This window comes from Nerophis lumbriciformis, linkage group LG01, assembly GCF_033978685.3.
Source record: "Nerophis lumbriciformis linkage group LG01, RoL_Nlum_v2.1, whole genome shotgun sequence".
Lineage (NCBI taxonomy): Eukaryota > Metazoa > Chordata > Actinopteri > Syngnathiformes > Syngnathidae > Nerophis > Nerophis lumbriciformis.
The window spans coordinates 13,090,360-13,111,207 of record NC_084548.2 but is presented as its reverse complement, the minus strand read 5'-3'; the positions used below and the strand labels follow the sequence as shown (position 1 = coordinate 13,111,207).

The 20,848-nt window shown below is 39.6% G+C and overlaps 1 protein-coding gene across 7 annotated transcripts in view; it reads left to right on the top strand.

Moving 5' to 3' along the window:
* Window positions 1-20,848, top strand: part of ttll10 (tubulin tyrosine ligase-like family, member 10) — a 109,767-nt gene that overhangs the window by 80,155 nt on the left and 8,764 nt on the right. For all 7 annotated transcript variants that reach the window (XM_061975191.2, XM_061975201.2, XM_061975207.2 and 4 more), the window contains 6 exons: window positions 10,166-10,284; window positions 10,355-10,475; window positions 12,349-12,434; window positions 18,557-18,743; window positions 19,952-20,123; window positions 20,234-20,374. In XM_061975191.2, coding sequence (XP_061831175.1) covers window positions 10,166-10,284; window positions 10,355-10,475; window positions 12,349-12,434; window positions 18,557-18,743; window positions 19,952-20,123; window positions 20,234-20,374 — 826 coding nt within the window. The remainder of the gene's footprint in view (window positions 1-10,165; window positions 10,285-10,354; window positions 10,476-12,348; window positions 12,435-18,556; window positions 18,744-19,951; window positions 20,124-20,233; window positions 20,375-20,848) is intronic.

The following is a 20,848-nucleotide window of genomic DNA, read 5'->3' as shown; positions in this document are numbered from 1 at the left end:
TTTTTTTTTTTTTTCCAGGTCCACAAGCATCCTCATTCACAACACGTTCTCTTAGATTTCCATGTTATGATACATGTTCACATTATTTATTGACTGTATCTAAAAAAGACAAAAAATATATTTTTATTTAAATGAAGTTATGAAATAATCCTACATGAAATACAATGACTTGGTTTATATTATTGTATATACTAGGTCAGTGGTTCTCAACTTTTTTTCAGCAATGTACCCCCTGTGAATTTTTTTTAATTCAAGTACCCCCTAATCAGAGCAAAGCATTTTTGGTTGAAAAAAAAAAGATAAAGAAGTAAAATACAGCACTATGTCATCAGTTTCTGATTTATTAAATTGTATAACAGTGCAAAATATTGCTCATTTGTAGTGGTCTTTCTTGAACTATTTGGAAAAAAAGATATAAAAATAACTAAAAACTTGTTGAAAAATAAACAAGTGATTCAATTATAAATAAAGATTTCTACACAGAAATAATCATCCACTTAAAGTGCCCTCTTTGGGGATTGTAATAGAGATCCATCTAGATTCATGAACTTAATTCTAAACATTTATTCACAAAAAAAAAATCTTTAACATCAATATTTATGGATCATGTCCACAAAAAATCTAGCTGTCAACACTGAATATTGCATTGTTGCATTTCTTTTCACAGTTCTTTTTGACAGACATTTTAGTGAGAAACCTGAGCTTGTGCTTCACTGAGTTTATGAACTTACATTCATATTTCGTTGAAGTATTATTCAATAAATATATTTATAAAGGATTTTTGAATTGTTGCTATTTTTAGAATATTTAAAAAAAATCTCACGTACCCCTTGTCATACCTTCAAGTACCCCCAGGGGTACGCGTACCCCCATTTGAGAACCACTGTACTCGGTCATAAAATCAGTGTCAGTTGAGTCGGTCCATAGGTTGCCTTTAGGGATTTTTAATGTCCAGCAGATGTCAGTATTTAGTGACACAGTATCGACACAGTATCAATACAGTTTTGCAATGTGTCGAAACGCTTCATGACGCCTCATCAACCCATCACTACTAGGAAGCTATTCTTACCTGAGAAAACTTACAAATCAAAATACTCCCATGGATCCAAAAAAGATACAAGAAACGTGGCTGTGGACAATGCTGTGGCAAGGGAACACTGGAGGTACGCACATGAAGTAACGAGACACTCTGGCACAAGACAAGAGGAGGACGAGACATTTATACACATGAGGGCGTGTGACACAGGTGGGAACAATCAGGCAATCAGGAGAGACATCAGACCAGTGAAACAGGAGGAAGAGCAAGTGACCTGAAAAGAGAGGGAGAGTTGACCTTTCAAAATAAAACAGGAAATGGCAAGAAAACATAACAGACGAAACCCAGACAAGATTTCACCCAGGTGTGACACTACCCATTCACACTCATTCACACAAAAGGGTTGTTTCTTTCTGTTATTAATATTCTGGTTCCTACATTATATATCAATATATATCAATACAGTCTGCAAGGGATACAGTCCGTAAGCACACATGATTGTGCGTGCTGCTGGTCCACTAATAGTACTAACCTTTAACACTTAATTTGACTAATTTTCATTCATTACTAGTTTCTATGTAACTGTTTTTATATTGTTTTACTTTCTTTTTTATTCAAGAAAATGTTTTTAATTTATTTATCTTATTTTTATTTTATTTTTATTTTTTAAAAGTACCTTATCTTCACCATACCTGGTTGTCCAAATTAGGCATAATAATGTGTTAATTCCACGACTGTATATATTGGTTGATATCGGTATCGGTTGATATCGGTATCGGTAATTAAAGAGTTGGACAATATCGGAATATTGGATATTGGCAAAAAGCCATTATCCAATAATGCTTCACTGATTCAATTATTTGGCGAGCGCCATTTTGTCCTACTAATTTTGGCGGTCCTTGAACTCACGTAGTTTGCTTACTTATATAACTTTCTCAGACTTTCTAGGACGTGTTTTATGCCCCTTCTTTTTCTGTCTCATTTTATCCACCAAACTTTTAACGTTGTGCGTGAATGCACAAAGGTGAGTTTTGTTGATGTTATTGACTTGTGTGGAGTGCTAATCAGACATATTTGGTCACTACATGACTGCAAGCTAATCGATGCTAACATGCTATTTAGGCTAGCTATATGTACATATTGCATCATTATGCCTCGTTTGTACCTATATTTGAGCTCATTTAGTTTCCTTTAAGTCCTCTTAATTCAATTTACATCTCATGACACACTATCTGTATGTAATATGGCTTTTAATTTTTTGCGGCTCCAGACAGATTTGTTTTTTGTATTTTTGGTCCAATATGGCTCTTTCAACATTTTGGGTTGCCGACACCTGGTATAGTAGCTCGATATATGGTCAGAAGTATTGGGTCACATTAGAGAGTCCGATAATGGCTTTTTGCCGATATTACGATATTGTCCAACTCTTTAATTACCGATACCGATATCAGCCGATACTGATATATACAGTCGTGGAATTAACACATTATTATGCCTAATTTGGACAACCAGGTATGGTGAAGATAAGGTACTTTAAAAAAAAATGTATAAAATAAAATAAGATAAATAAATTAAAAACATTTTTCTTGAATAAAAAAGAAAGTAAAACAATATAAAAACAGTTACATAGAAACTAGTAATTAATGAAAATGAGTCAAATTAACTGTTAAAGGTTAGTACTATTAGTGGACCAGCAGCACGCACAATCATGTGTGCTTACGGACTGTATCCCTTGCAGACTGTATTGATATATATTGATATATAATGTAGGAACCAGAATATTAATAACAGAAAGAAACAACCCTTTTGTGTGAATGAGGGTAAAATGTAAGTGTAATTGTATCTTGTGTTTTTTATTGTGATTTAATAAAAAAAAACAAAAAAAACAACCCAGATACCGATAATTAAAAAAAAGATACCGATAATTTCCGATATTACATTTTAACGCATTTCCCGGCCGATAATACATCTCTGGGTCACATGGCCATCCACGACAAACTCCTCCACGCATGCATCTATGGACTATCATGCTTTGTGCACTGCGTGTTATGAAATCCATCCATCCATCCATTTTTTACCGCTTGTCCCTTTCGGCGTCGCGGGGGGTGCTGGAGCCTATCTCAGCTGCATTCGGGCGGAAGGCAGGAGTACACCTTGGACAAATCGCCACCTCACCACAGGGCCAACACAGATAGACAACATTCACACTCACATTCACACACTAGGGCCAATTTAGTGTTGCCAATCAACCTATCCCCAGGTGCATGTGTTTTTTATTTTACTTAACAACAAGGGTAATACTTGGAAATGTGCCATTATATTCTTTGTGTGATGGAGTGATGGAGCAGGAAGAGGCTAGGAATTAGTTTGCGGTGACATTTTATATGAAGCATCCTGTCATTCACTGCGATGAGTTGGCGACTTGTCCAGGGTGTACCCAGCCTTACGCCCGAATGCAGCTGAGATAGGCTCCAGCACCCACCTCGACCCCAAAAGGGACAAGCGGTAGAAAATGGATGGATGGATCCTGTCATTCATTAACTGACATTTTATTTGCCGTTAACGGGAGATCCGCGTATCGGTAAGGGCAGCCCTGGCAATGGACACAAGATCCAATACGCATTTACCATGACTTGATTAACGTGGACCCCGACTTAAACAAGTTGAAAAACTTATTCGGGTTTTACCATTTAGTGGTCAATTGTACGGAATATGTACTGTACTGTGCAATCTACTAATAAAAGTCTCAATCAATCAATTGTTATAACAGGATGAACGACAAAGTGAAATGCAAAGAGAGCCAGCCATTTTGGTTGGACTGTGCCACTTTTCAATTATTTTGTATGTTATCAGTAGGGATGGATATATAATTGGGTACTTTTTTAGGCACTGAGTGAATTTCGTCTGTACTACTGGTACTGATGTAAAACCGAATGTAACATCCGGTTGCAAATTCGGCCGGCTCAAACACTCTGCTCAGTCAGACACTCTAGGGTAGTGTTTTTCAGCCTTTTTTGAGCCAAGGCACATTTTTTGCGTTGAAAAAATCCGGAGGCACACCACCAGCGGAAATCATTAAAAAACTAAACTCAGTTGACAGTAAAAAGTCGTCGTCGCAATTGTTGGATATGACTTTAAACCATAACCAAGCATGCATCAATATAGCTCTTGTCTCAAAGTAGGTGTACTGTCACCACCTGTCACATCACGCCATGACTTATTTTGACTTTTTTGCTGTTTTCCTGTGTCAATCAATCAATCTTTATTTATATAGCCCTAAATCACAAGTGTCTCAAAGGGCTGCACAAGCCACAACGACATCCTCGGTACAAAGCCCACATACGGGCAAGGAAAAACTCACCCCAGTGGGACGTCGATGTGAATGACTATGAGAAACCTTGGAGAGGACCGCATATGTGGGTAACCCCCCCCCTCTAGGGGAGACCGAAAGCAATGGATGTCGAGTGGGTCTGACATAATATTGTGAGAGTCCAGTCCATAGTGGATCCAACATAATAGTAAGAGTCCAGTCCATAGTGGGGCCAGCAGGACACCATCCCGAGCGGAGACGGGTCAGCAGCGCAGAGATGTTCCCAGCCGATGCACAGGCGAGCGGTCCACCCCGGGTCCTGACTCTGGACAGCCAGCACTTCATCCATGGCCACCGGACCTGTGCCCCCCCCCCTCAAGGAAAAGGGGAGCAGAGGAGAAAAGAAAAGAAACGGCAGATCAACTGGTCTAACAGGGGGGCTATTTAAAGGCTAGAGTATACAAATGAGTTTTAAGATGGGACTTAAATGCTTCTACTGAGGTAGCATCTCTAATTGTTACCGGGAGGGCATTCCATAGTACTGGAGCCCGAATAGAAAACGCTCTATAGCCCGCAGACTTTTTTTGGGCTCTGGGAATCACTAATAAGCCGGAGTTCTTTGAAAGCAGATTTCTTGCCGGGACATATGGTACAATGCAATCGACAAGATAGGACGGAGCTAGACCGTGTAGTATTTTATACGTAAGTAGTAAAACCTTAAAGTCACATCTTAAGTGCACAGGAAGCCAGTGCAGGTGAGCCAGTATAGGCGTAATATGATCAAACTTTCTTGTTCTTGTCAAAAGTCTAGCAGCCGCATTTTGTACCAACTGTAATTTTTTAATGCTCGACATAGGGAGACCCGAAAATAATACGTTACAGTAGTCGAGACGAGACGTAACGAACGCATGAATAATGATCTCAGCGTCGCTAGTGGATAAAATAGAACGAATTTTAGCGATATTACGGAGATGAAAGAAGGCCGTTTTAGTAACACTCTTAATGTGTGATTCAAACGAGAGAGTTGGGTCGAAGATAATACCCAGATTCTTTACTGATTCGCCTTGTGTAATTGTTTGGTTGTCAAATGTTAAGGTGGTATTATTAAATAAATGTCGGTGTTTAGCAGGACCGATAATCAGCATTTCCGTTTTCTTGGCGTTGAGTTGCAAGAAGTTAGCGGACATCCATTGTTTAATTTCATTAAGACACGCCTACACTGTGTGTAGTGTTTTAGTTCTTGTCTTGCGCTCCTATTTTGGTGGCTTTTTCTCTTTTTTTTGGTATGTTCCTGTAGGAGTTTCATGTCTTCCTTTGAGCGATATTTCCCGCATCTACTTTGTTTTAGCAATCAAGAATATTTCAGTTGTTTTTATCCTTCTTTGTGTTTACATTGTTGATTGTCATGTCATGTTCGGATGTACTTTGTGGATGCCGTCTTTGCTCCACAGTAAGTCTTTGCTGTCGTCCAGCATTCTGTTTTTGTTTACTTTGTAGCCAGTTCAGTTTTAGTTTCATTCTGCAAAGCCTTCCCTAAGCTTCAATGCCTTTTCTTAGGGGCACTCACATTTTGTTTATTTTTGGTTTAAGCATTAGACACCTCTTTACCTGCATGCTGCCTCCCGCTGTTTCCGACATCTACAAAGCAATTAGCTACCGGCTGCCACCTACTGATATGGAAGAGTATTACATGGTTACTCTGCCGAGCTCTAGACAGCACCGACACTCAACAACAACACATCATTTGCAGACTATAATTACTGGTTTGCAAAAAATATTTTTAACCATAACAGGTGAAATTAGATACACCGTGGGAGATGAATTTCAACCACACTAGTGGTTGAAAAACACTGCTCTAGGTAATGTTGCCATTATCCATGCCAACAAAACATGTATGCCTGATGGAAAACACTTGCCAACCAGTAAGGCTCCAATTTTCAAAATGCGCTAGCTCGTTGCTAATTTACATTGCATTTTCCGTAAACATGCTACTGATTAGCATTTGTGATTTTACATGGCTATATCACACCTCTAAATGTGGTGATGAATACTACAAATAAGGTGCACTTTACAATCGATTGTGAAATAAATACAATATTTTAAGGCTGCAGCTAACGATTATTTTTCTATCGATTAATCTATAGATTATTTTTTCGATTAATCGGTTAATCTATAGATTATTTTTTTCGATTAATCTATAGATTATTTTTCCTTTTACCGATTATTTTTTTTTATTTAAAATGAAGATGAAAAAATAAATGTTGGCCAGTTTTTTCAAAAGGCATGACTTTTATATACAAAAAAAAAGTATGGCCACTCAGTCAACATTGACAACAACATGACAAAATATTCTGTAACAATGTAAACATTTAAAACTTTTAACATTTAACAAAATTAAAAGTAGCTTATTTGCTTTTTAATGTGCAAATATAAAAGTAAACATCCAGTGCAAATCTTAATATTCTGCAATAGTATAAGCATTTCTAAAGTAAAAGTATTGCTTATTTTGCTTTAAAATGTGCAAAAATAAAGATAAACATCCAATACAAAAAAGTGCAAAACGAAATATTCTGTAACAGTGTAAACATTTCAACAAAAGTAAAAGTATTGCTTATTTTGCTTAATAACACAACAATGATAGTATGATTAAAGTGAAAGTTAATTGTTGGTTTGTACATAGTATATGTAACTGTTAATGTTGTAAAAGGTATTTGCACAACTAATTAACGTTAGCGTTAAAGAGGAGCACGTCTTTGTAAACACTGAACAGGCATGCCAAACGCGCCTCTCAGAGCGAAACAGTGTTTTAGTTTATGAATTTACAACGCAGATACAAATGACACATTCATGATTTTGTGTAATGATGACAATGTATACTCACGCGGACGATTGACTAGTTGATGGTGATGGCAAGAACGCTGTCGGGTGTTTTCTTTTCAAATGTTCCTTCATAGCCGTTGTGCTGCTATGATAGGCCATTTCCGCTCGACACAGTGTGCATACAACAACTGTCAAGTGTTTTGCTTTTTTCGCTGTGCTTATCCCACACTTGAAGGGATGTACCAATGCTGAATGTGGCTTCTGGATTTCACTCAAAAGACCAGACCGTAGTTACTTTTTCCTTTTATTTTCCTTTAGTTTGCAACAGTTTTTCCAACCAAGAAACAGCTTCTTTTTTCTTCTTTAGTCTTTTTAGCAGTCTTTAGCAGTGTTAATAGACTTTAGTTTCTTTAGCTGTCATTAGCTGTCTTTAGTAGCCTTTAGTAGCCTTTAGCTTCTTTAGTAGGTGAAAAACCTTTAAGGACAAAACACCACAAGATTAACATGCTGTAAAAAATCAATCAATTATCAATCCCATAATTTACAACTATTAATTAGCTATCAAACTCTTAACCATTAAACAAGTGCAAGAAAATTGACACATCTTTTCCCTTTAAGTTAAAACAGATTTTAAATAAATTGTCTCAACATAAATGCACCAAGATACATATAAAATACATTTAACACCAGAAACACAATAGATAAATGCAACAGAAAACCCAATATGCAAATACATAAATACCTAACCAATTAACCACCTATTTAGATACATATTTAAAATCCATATTCAATATAAATATATTATTAATTTAGCAGGGAAACACTCAATCTTAAACGCTGTCTACTGGTAGAAAAATGCCCCTTTTTCTACGCCCTCACCAACACAGTTAAATCCAACACTTTAAATTGAGCGACTTCACCCTCCTGATGAAGCAAACTGCTCCAACATTTATCAAACTAAGCAAAGAATATCAACACTAAACAACAGTTACATAACACACTGTGTGTATTTAGCCTCCAGACTAAGCACGTTACATGCACACAACCCCCCCTCCCATCTCACCAGCGCAACAGGTGTGCCACACCCACGAAGAGAAATATTAAATCTTACATACTTTTGGCACAACTCTGGGTTATCTGTAATGAACTAAACCTTTTTCCACTCTGCGCTGGCGTCTTTTGTACTCCTTGATTTGACACAGCGGTCTAATTACCGGGCTCGCGCACCAGCAGATGAGACAGGAGCGCGCCGCGTTATACCTGCGCGCGAACGTAAACTGATCGGCTCTGATTTTATAAGCCGACTGGCCGAAATAATGCCGAATTATATACATTTGTTTATTGAAATACTCCCACACTTTTGACGACTTTTGGCGTGCTTTTTTTCCCTCGCTCGCACCGCTCGCATCATCTGCTTTGCGCTCCGCCATGACGGCAGTGTGACGTAAATATGCGACGCGTCGAAGCATAAAAACGACGTCGACGTATTTACGTAACCGATGACGTCGACTACGTCGACGCGTCGTTTCAGCCTTACAATATTTACAATACAAACACTTTTGAGGGTACGACAAAAGACTAGATTCAGCTTCACGGCAAAAACTACTTTCTGACAGGGCAAAACGTCGTAGCCTATAGATTACTGACATTTAATGTCTTGGAATTACAACTGCATGCAAAGTCTACTATATTATACTTGCAAATGAGGCTCAGAAGTATAATAAAGCCATATATAACAACTCGACAGGACAGTTAACATTATCAGCTCACTGTTAAATGAAAAAATAAGATCTTATTATTAAAATAACATTTATAAACACATGAATACTAAAAATTGGTATTGAGTACCAGTATCGATTCACAGGTAGGCCTGCTGGGAATTGGTACAAATGTGAAAGGCACCCACCCCTCGTAACCAGGGGTCATATAAGAAGGAATTGCTTTTAGGGTAATTATCCGATTGCCACCAAAATTGGGCTAGGTGTACGACACAGATCGACAATGTTAAATTCTGAAGATTGTGAGTTTTCGCCAAAGAGTGTGGATGGGGTTTGGCGGTGAAATCTGAAACAAAAACTGCTTACAACATGGCTCCACAAACGCCAATCTTGACAAAATTGACCGATATATTAAAGATTAATTACCCATAGTCAATCTTTAGAACAGAGGTGTCCAAACTATTTGACTTGGGGCTGCATTGGGCTAAAAAAATGACTTACCGGTATATATATATATATATATATATATATATATATATATATATATATATATATATATATACCGGTGTATATATGTAAATATATATATATATATATATATATATATATATATCGGTGTGTATATATATATACATTTTATATATATATATATATATATATATATATATATATATATATATATATATATATATATATATATATATATATATATATATATATATATATATATATATATATATATATATATATATATATATATATATATATATATATTCGGTGTGTATGTATATATATATATATATATATAATATATATATATATATATATATGTATATGTGTGTGTGTGTGTACACATCATTAGTGATTATTAGAATTGAATATTAAGAGCATGTGAAAGTTCTACTCCTACCTTGTTTACGTTTGTGACAGCTTCTTTAAAGTTTTGTAATCAATCGGAAATATCAAGCAGCAATGGATTTAAATGGGTAAAATTAGGGTTTTTTTTTTAATGGTGATTGGCCGTTTTTTTTAATAATATCCACAAAGTTCAGTAAGCAGGTTGACATATTTGTTGACTTTTTGTGCTGGTTGAATTTTTTTATTTATTTTTTGCGCCATGACTAAGGAAGGTTGTTTAGATTGGGTAATATAACTGCACGCTGTGCACACTATTCTCGAAAGTATATTCCATGGTCACTGGCCTAAGTCACTCATGTTGTCCACAAAATGGTGACAAATGTGCTCTCGTAGTGATTGTGATGACATTCCTTTGCCCTCTAGAGTGAGCGCCTACTGTGAAAAGAGAGGATGGAAGAGAATCTACAACAAGCACACAGCCGACTTCAAACTCAAGTGGTGTGAGAACAAATCTCCGTCCACCTACCGCAACTTCAGAAAAGGTAGTGGGAGAGACTTAACTTCAGTGATCGTCAGCATCGGACGGACTTTTCCCACCCATGTGACTCGTAGGTGAACAGCTGGTGTATCAGATCCCCAACAACAATGTGCTCACCACCAAGATCGGCCTGCTCAGCAGTCTAAGAGAGTACGACCGAGTCAGCAGCAAAGTCAAGCACAGCCGAGCACTCAGGTCAGATTTCTGCCTACTTATCAACAACACACATTCACACTACAACAGTATGGTAAGAGCAAGATGTAGCGAAGCTTCCGATCAAGGCAGAAATCTACATGGCCACTTGTTGCTAGGCAGAGTTTGTTCTGTTTAAAGTCAAACTAAACATGTAGTTATTATTGGCAATTGTATCACTATGTTAAGTTTTTAGCCTTAATGTACAAAACCCGTTTCCATATGAGCTGGGAAATTGTGTTAGATGTAAAAATAAATGGAATACAATGATTTGCAAATCATTTTCAACCCATATTCAGTTGACTATGCTGCAAAGACTACATATTTGATGTTCAAACTGATAAATATTTTTTTTTTTGCAAATAATCATTAACTTTAGAATTTGATGCCAGCAACACGTGACAAAGAAGTTGGGAAAGGTGGCAATAAATACTGATAAAGTTGAGGAATGCTCATCAAACACTTATTTGGAACATCCCACAGGTGAACAGGCAAATTGGGAACAGGTGGGTGCCATGATTGGGTATAAAAGTAGATTCCATGAAATGCTCAAGTAATTCACAAACAAGGATGGGGCGAGGGTCACCACTTGAGGGGCGAGGGTCACCACTTTGTCAACAAATGCGTTTAGCAAATTGTTGAACAGTTTAAGAAAAACCTTTCTCAACCAGCTATTGCAAGGAATTTAGGGATTTCACCATCTACGGTCCGTAATATCATCAAAGGGTTCAGAGAATCTGGAGAAATCACTGCACGTAAGCAGCCAGGCCCGTGACCTTCGATCCCTCAGGCTGTACTGGATCAACAAGCGACATCAGTGTGTAAAGGATATCACCACATGGGCTCAGGAACACTTCAGAAACCCAATGTCAGTAACTACAGTTGGTAGCTACATCTGTAAGTGCAAGTTAAAACTCTCCTATGCAAGGCAAAACCGTTTATCAACAACACCCAGAAACGCTGTCGGTTTCGCTGGGCCTGAGCTCATCTAAGATGGACTGATACAAAGTGGAAAAGTGTTCTGTGGTCTGAGGAGTCCACATTTAAAATTGTTTTTGGAAACTGTGGACGTTGTGTCCTCCGGACCAAAAAGGACGTGTCCTCCGGACCAAAAAGGAAAAGAACCATCCGGATTGTTATAGGCGCAAAGTTGAAAAGCCAGCATCTGTGATGGTATGGGGGTGTATTAGTGCCCAAGACATGGGTAACTTACACATCTGTGAAGGCGCCATTAATGCTGAAAGGTACATACAGCTTTTGGAGCAACATATGTTGCCATCCAAGCAACGTTACCATGGACGCCCCTGCTTATTTCAGCAAGACAATGCCAAGCCACGTGTTACATCAACGTGGCTTCATAGTAAAATAGTCCAGGTACTAGACTGGCCTGCCTGTAGTCCAGACCTGTCTCCCATTGAAAATGTGTGGCACATTATGAAGCCTAAAATACCACAACGGAGACCCCCGGACTGTTGAACAACTTAAGCTGTACATCAAGCAAGAATGGGAAAGAATTCCACCTGAGAAGCTTAAAAAATGTGTCTCCTCAGTTCCCAAATGTTTACTGAGTGTTGTTAAAAGGAAAGGCCATGTAACACAGTGGTGAACATGCCCTTTCCCAACTACTTTGGCACGTGTTGCAGCCATGAAATTCTAAGTTAATTATTATTTGCAAAAAAAAAAAAGTTTATGAGTTTGAACATCAAATATCTTGTCTTTGTAGTGCATTCAATTGAATATGGGTTGAAAAGGATTTGCAAATCATTGTATTCTGTTTATATTTACATCTAACACAATTTCTCAACTCATATGGAAACGGGGTTTGTATTTCTGATTCAGTCTCAAATATGGCCTGTCATTGTGTTGTGCTGCACAGGAGGCTGAAAATCGAGGAGTTTATTCCCACCACCTTCCGTATGGACGTAAAACAAGAGCGAGAGGATTTCTTCGCACAGCAGGGAGGTAAAACTAAAAAGCACAGTAGCACCTCAACTTACCAGCTTCATTGGTTCTGTGACGGAGCTCTTAACTCACAACTCTTGTATCTCAAATCAACGTCTCCCATTGAAATGAATCAAAATGAATTGAATCGGTGCTTGTCCTCCCTAAGACAGCATAATTCTAACATGTAACATCCATCCATCCATCCATTTTCTACCGCTTGTCCCTTTCGGGGTCGTGGGGGGGTGCTGGAGCCTGTCTCGGCTGCATTCGAGGTACACCCTGGACAAGTCGCCACCTCATGGCAGGGCTAACACAGATAGACAGACAACATTCACACTCACATTCACACACTAGGGCCAATCAACCTATCCCCAGGTGCATGTCTTTGGAAGTGGGAGGAAGCCGGAGTACCCGGAGGGAACCCACGCAGTCACGGGGAGGACAAGCAAACTCCACACAGAAAGATCCCGAGCCTAGGATTGAACTCAGGACTACTCAGGACCTTCGTATTGTGAGGCACATGCACTAACCTACTCAGTGGCCTAGTGGTTTAGAGTGTCCGCCCTGAGACCGGTAGGTTGCGAGTTCAAACCCCGGCCGAGTCATACCAAAGACTATAAAAATGGGACCCATTACCTCCCTGCTTGGCACTCAGCATCAAGGGTTGGAATTGGGGCTTAAATCACCAAAAATGATTCCCGGGCGCGGCCACCGCTGCTGCCCACTGCTCCCCTCACCTCCCAGGGGGTGATCAAGGGTGATGGGTCAAATGCAGAGAACAATTTCGCCACACCTAGTGTGTTTGTGACAAACATGGGTACTTTAACTTAACCCCTGTGCCACCATGCTGCCTAACATGTAACATGGCTTTCAAAATGAAAAAAATAAACGTTTAGATAATAAATACTGTATAAAAACAATACAATGTAATGACCTACAACGAACTACAGTTGTTTTATGAAGTAATGTAATAATAATGTACAGTATTTTCCTTGGAGAGTGGACTTGTAGGTTTTCTCCTTTTAAGCTGCTTTTCCATCAAACACACCATTAGACTTAGACTGAGACTTCCTTTTTATTGTCATTCAAATTTGAACTTTACAGTACAGATAAGAACGACATTTTGTTGCATTTTCTCATGGTAGTGCAGGATAAAAAAGCAATAAGGTGCAGATATAAATAAATAGATTACTGTACAGATAAATATATTGCACTTTTGCATATGCATCCAGGTTTATGGATGTATGTTATGTTGTCTTTATATTCCAGCGAGTTAATCCATTTTTGGGGGGATTTGAGGAGATTATTACGATGCATTCAAGAGCCTTACGGCCTGAGGTAAGAAGCTGTTACAGAACCTGGAGGTTCTGCTACGGAGGCTGCGGAACCTCTTTCTATAGTCCAGCAGTGAAAACAGTCCTTGGTGGGGGTGGGAGGAGTCTCTGCAGATTATCTGAGCCCTGGTCAGGCAGCGGCTTTTTGCGATCTCCTAGATAGGAGGAAGAGGAGTCCTGATGATTTTTTCCGCCGTCCTCACCACTCTCATCAGCTGCCTTTCCATATTTTCATGAATAAATATCTACTGTTTTGATTTTATTGTAACGTCTTTGGCTGGCGTTGGACTCATTCTGCTTCAGTACGGTGCAGACGAGCATTGATACGCTCAGAATGCTTCTCCAAGTTGACGACCCGCTCAGTGGTGATTTAGATGTCTTTTAATTTAAAGGGGAACATTGTCACAATTTCAGAAATGTTAAAACCATTAAAAATCAGTTCCCAGTGGCTTATTATATTTTTTGAAGTTTTTTTCAAAATGTTACCCATCACGCAATATCCCTAAAAAAGCTTCAAAGTGCCTGATTTTAACCATCGTTATATACACCCGTCCATTTTCCTGTGACGTCACATTGTGAAGCCAACACAAACAAACATGGCGGAAATAACAGCAAGCTATAGCGACATTAGCTCGGAATCAGACTCGGATTTCAGCGGCTTAAGCGATTCAACAGATTACGCATGTATTGAAACGGATGGTTGTAGTGTGGAGGCAGGTAGCGAAAACGAAATTGAAGAAGAAACTGAAGCTATTGAGCCATATCGGTTTGAACCGTATGCAAGCAAAACCGACGAAAATGACACGACAGCCAGCGACACGGGAGAAAGCGAGGACGAATTCGGCGATCGCCTTCTAACCAACGATTGGTATGTGTTTGTTTGGCATTAAAGGAAACTAACAACTATGAACTAGGTTTACAGCATATGAAATACATTTGGCAACAACATGCACTTTGAGAGTGCAGACAGCCCACTTTTCATCAATTAATATATTCTGTAGACATACCCTCATGTCAGCAGGCCAGGGAAGCTAGGGTCGATATTCTTCTCTTGATCATCTTCGGTGTCATAAGGGACGCTGTGAGCCAAGACATCCAGGGGGTTTAGCTCGCTCGTCTGCGGGAACAAACTGCCGCCATTGCTTGCCGTGCTACCGAGGCCCTTTGTCCCTGAATTGCTCACACACTCCGGCAGATTCAATGGGGGTCTGGCGGCAGATTTCTTTGACTTTATCGTTGGAAATGCATCTGCTTTGAGTGTCGCAGGATATCCACACATTCTTGCCATCTCTGTCGTAGCATAGCTTTCGTCGGTAAAGTGTGCGGAACAAACGTCCAATTTCTTGCCACTTTCGCATCTTTGGGCCACTGGTGCAACTTGATTCCGTCCCTGTTCGTGTTGTTACACCCTCCGACAACACACCGACGAGGCATGATGTCTCCAAGGTACGGAAAACAGTCGAAAAAACGGAAAATAACAGCTGATTTGACTCGGTGTTTGAGAAAATGGCGGATTGCTTCCCGATGCGACGTCACATTGTGACGTCATCGCTCCGAGAGCGAATATTAGAAAGGCGTTTAATTCGCCAAAATTCACCCATTTAGAGTTCGGAAATCGGTAAAAAAAATATATGGTCTTTTTTTCTGCAACATCAAGGTATATATTGACGCTTACATAGGTCTGGTGATAATGTTCCCTTTTAATGAATATCATCCACTTCTTCTTCTCAGCACTGTCCTCTACGCTCGCTTTCTTCCTTCCCATGGTTGGACAACAAGGTTATGTCCATCTCTAGCTATAAGTCGATTAGCCAGTAGGACCGGATGTTTTGGTCGGATCTTTCGACGTTCACTGGGACATTTGCTGGCAGGGATGCTTGCAACTCAAATTTTTGCTTGCAACTTAAACCTTAACAATTAGCCGAGAGACAGCTCTTATTTTAAAACACTCTTAAGTTGAGATATTCTTCACTGGAGGTGCCACTGCATTATTATTTCTTGTATCCTTAGTAGGATCCTCAATCAAACAAGAGTCAAAACGCAAGAAGCTGTGCATGGTGGCGTTAAGACACCAGGTGTCCTGGCGATGGTTTAATGAAGGTGGAGAACAGTGGAAAAATAATGCACTTCACCTCCCATGAGGCCCTGATAAAATCACCAGGGGAACATGCTGTTGTCATAGCGATAGGGGCGGGGCTGAGGCACCAACAACAGTGGATGTGGTTAAGTCATATGTCTATTTTCATACTATTTCTTCAACTTTTTGTGATTCCAACCTAATTTGGGGCTTATTCAGGTATGCTTGTAACTTTAGTGGGACCAAATTAGTTTCATAATGTTAAATATGGAAGGCAACAAAGGCAAACATCAGGTAATAAGCGTTCATTGAGATTGTTAAAAGGCCTACTGAAACCCACTACTGCCGACCACGCAGTCTGATAGTTTATACATCAATGATGAAATCTTAACATTGCAACACATGCCAATACGGCCGGTCACAAAAAAACATTCATTAAGTTTGGTTCTTTTATGAATTTATTATGGGTCTACTGAAAATGTGACCAAATCTGCTGGGTCAAAAGTATACATACAGCAATGTTAATATTTGGTTACATGTTTCACTGCAATAAGGCGCTTTTGGTAGCCATCCACAAGCTTCTGGTTGAATTTTTGACCACTCCTCTTGACAAAATTGGTGCAGTTCAGCTAAACTTGTTGGTTTTCTGACACTGACTTTTTTCTTAAGCGTTGTCCACACGTTTAGGTCAGGACTTTGGGAAGGCCATTCCAAAACCTTCATTCTAGCCTGATGTAGCCATTCCTTTACCACTTTTGATGTGTGTTTGGGGTCATTGTCCTGTTGGAACCCCCAACTCCACCCAAGACCCAACCACCGGGCTGATGATTTTAGGTTGTCCTGAAGAATTTGGAGGTAATCCTCCTTTTTCATTGTCCCATTTAAAGCACCAGTTGCATTTGCAGCAAAACAGGCCCAGAGCATAATACTACCACCACCATGCTTGACGGTAGGTTTGGTGTTCCGGGGATTAAAGACCTCACCTTTTCTCCTCCAAACATTGCTGGGTATCGTGGCCAAACAGCCCAATTTTTGTTTCATCTGACCACAGAATTTTCTTCCAGAAGGTCTTATCTTTATCCATGTGATGTCAGATGATACAAAAAGTGAGATGTTTGGCCACAATACCCAGCAATATGTTTGGAGGAGAAAAGGTGAGGCCTTTAATCCCAGCAACACCATTTCCAGCGTCAAGCATGGTGGTGGTGGTAGTATTATGCTCTGGGCCTGTTTTGCTGCCAATAGAACTGGTGCTTTACAGAGAGTAAATGGGACAATGAAAAAGGAGGATTACGTCCAAATTCAGCACGCACAATCATGTGTGCTTACGGACTGCATCCCTTGCAGACTGTATTGATATATATTGATATATAATGTAGGAACCAGAATATTGATACCTCCATATTAACATTGCTGTATGTATACTTTTGACCCAGCAGATTTGGTCACATTTTCAGTAGACCCATAATAAATTCATAAAAGAACCAAAATTAATGAATTTTTTTTTGTGACCAACAAGTATGTGCTCCAATCACTCTATCACAAAAAAATAAGAGTTGTAGAAATGATTGGAAACTCAAGACAGTCATGACATTATGTCCTTTACAAGTGTATGTAAACTTTTCATCGCGACTGTATTTCATACTTGCCAACCCTCCCGGATTTTCCGGGAGACTCCCGAAATTCAGCGCCTCTCCCTAAAACCTCCTGGGACAAATTTTCTCCCGAAAATCTCCCGAAATTCAGACGGAGCTGGAAGCCACGCCCCCTCCAGCTCCATGCGGACCTGAGTGACGTGTCAACAGCCTGTATTCATGTCCGCTTTCCCACAATATAAACAGCGTGCCTGCCCAAACACGTTATAACTGTAGAATGATCGAGGGCGAGTTCTTGGTTTCTTATGTGGGTTTATTGTTAGGCAGTTTCATTAACGCCCTCCCAGCGCGGTAACAACACACAACAATAGCAGTCATGTTTTATTCTACCGTAAAGCAGTTCATCTGCCGTAAACAGCAATGTTGTTGTAATATTTTGAGTTGGAGGGCGAGGTGATGAAGTACGTCTCTTTACTGTTGACTTCAGAACAGACTCACACACTTGACGTCAGGTGCGCAACACCACGTAAATCGTTGGCCAACCAAAAAGTAACCCCAGTACGCTATAGTCAACATTCGCCAGGAGATGGCAACAGACAAACATAGATCACTCTATTACATTCCTCCCCTTTTAGAAATGTAGAAGTTACTCAAAATAAATAAACAACCCAACCAAAAAAATGCAGCAGCTCAATTAAAAAACTGTACTTAAGCCACATTCTTTTTTTTTTTTTTTTTAGTACTGAACTCTTAACCCTCATTTGTAAACAATAACATGCTTATTATACAAACAGTATTTGTACACCTTTAACACAGATTTTTATACTGTCTTCAGAGATTCAGTTTTTTTGGTGGTACTCGAAACCTTTCTGGGTATACCTGCGAAAGAAGAAATACTTGACTTGGTGAATTCTAGCTGTAAATATACTCCTCCCCTCTTAGCCACGCCCCAACCACGCCCCCCACCTCCCGAAATCAGAGGTCTCAAGGTTGGCAAGTATGCTGTATTTTGTTACTTGACACTATCTGGCTAGCGTGCTAACTGTTAGCATTTCAGTTTGGCTTTTCAGCATTCACATCTACCCAAATTGCATTTGGTCATATATGAGTGATATTGTGTATTTTTTTTGTCAGGTGTGAGCAACAATCATGGTCAAATGTGGATCTGCAAGCCTACTGCTCTAAACCAGGGCAGGGGGATCTTCCTGCTGAAGAGCCTGCAGGACGTCGTCGCCTTCAAAGTGAAGCTGCAGGACATTGAGGACCGACGGGCCAAAGCAAAGACTCTTCAACGCCAGCCTCAGGCCTACATTGTCCAACAGTGAGTACATAAATACACCGTGTATTATTGTATGTATCAGGGGTGTCCAAAGTGCGGCCCGCAGGTCATTTTTTAACGGCCCCACGGCACATTTTAAAAAAAAATAAAATAAAAATAAAAAACATGATAAGTGGTATAAAAGAGCAAACAGGTGAAATGTAACAAGAAAATGTCGCAATGTTTACTCTAATAACACAACGCTGCCATGCAGGCTGTTTCTTTCTTTAAAAAATAATAATGAATCAAAATCAATGTCATTATGAATTATTGACCTATTCAAGGCTCCAATTACGTCACATTTGATATATCTTTTGGGGAAAATGTTGCATATTTTGTGTTTGCCATATAAAAAAACTGAGCTGTTTTTTTTTAAAGGGCCTAAAAGGAACAAACGAAAAACATAAACAACAATAAAACGTATAATTGACGGATAGATCTGAAGTTGATCTCGAGATTATTGTGTTAAAAGTAAACAGTAAAAAAAAAATGTATTTTTATTTTTTAACACTATAATTATTTGGATCCTTAATCATTTTAGTGTGATTTGTTTTTAAGTGTCATTGCTCAAAAAATAATAATGAATTAAAATCAATGTTGTTATGAGTTATTGACCTTTTTAAGGCTCCAATTATTATATAATCTCAAATATTCCACTTAAAAATAGTATTGTGTGAAATTATTGCATATTTTGTATTTTTTCCATAAAAAAACAGGGTTTTCTTTGACAACAAGAGCATACAACTTAAATCTTTAAAACCATTCTAGAGATTTAAAACTTGAATAATAATTTAAAAAAAAAAAATACTGAATAATGACACATTTTTCATATTTTTTTGACCAAAACCCTTTGGGGTCCCCGGGATCAAGCCTGAGTGGAGGCCTAAATGTATATTTTTTATACATATATTGTATTCAGGGGCGCCGAAAAGGGGGGGTAAAGGAGACGGATTCTAGGGGCCCATGATGGAGGGGGGCCCAGAGAGGCCCCTAATGATGATGAAATTATAATACAGAAAAAATAATGACACTGTGTTGGGGGCCCTGTAAAGATTATTTTCATGGGGCCCAAAATCCCGAGCGGCGCTCCTGATTGTATTGGTTTTTAAAATAAAAAATATCAAAATGGCCCCGGCTTGCTTTGATTTTTCAGAGTGCGCCCCTCAGTGGATATACCCCTGGTATATATTGAACAACATGTTATTGTGTAGTTATATCCAGAGGCCGCTGCTGTTAAAAGGGAAGAAGTTCGACGTGCGCTCTTTCCTCTTGATCGCCTGCACGTCACCTTACATGGTCTTCTTTCACCACGGTTACGTGCGACTCACCTGTGACCTCTATGACCCCAGCTCCAAAAACCTCTCGGCCCACTTGACCAATCAGGTACACCCGACTAAAACTGACCTCTTCAGCTGAATTCATTTGCTATTCTGGAGTGTGTCATTTGCTTTTACCACATGTGTGTGTGAGCCTCCCCTGCTGTTCACCTGCAGTACATGCAGATGAAGAACCCTCTGTACAGCCAGGTGAAGGAGGACACGGTGTGGTCCATGGAGAGCTTCAATGCGTACGTCAACGACCGCTTTCAGGTTGCCAAGCGTCTACCAAGGGACTGGGTGCTGGGCGCCTTCACTGTGAGTGCTGCTGTTGTTGTGTACAAGCTCTCAGGGACCAATTAGCTGTAAGATAATGATTGCTGGGCAGTGGTGGAACAGGGGTTAGTGCGTGTGCCTCACAATACGAAGGTCCTGGGTTCGATCATGTTCTCCACGTGACTGCGTGGGTTCTCTCCGGGTACTCCGGCTTCCTCCCACCTCCAAAGACATGCACCTGGGGATAGGTTGATTGGCAACACTAAAAATTGGCCCTAGTGTGTGAATGTTGTCTGTCTATCTGTGTTGGCCCTGCCATGAGGTGGCAACTTGTCCAGGGTGTACCCCGCCTTCCGCCCGAAAGCAGCTGAGATAGGCTCCAGCACCCCCGGCGACACCGAACGGGACAAGCGGTAGGAAATGGATGGATAATGATTGCTGTCATTTCTTCCTGAGGAAGCATCATCCTTTCATTTGACATATACTTTGGATTTTAAAATAACTAAATATGTATAT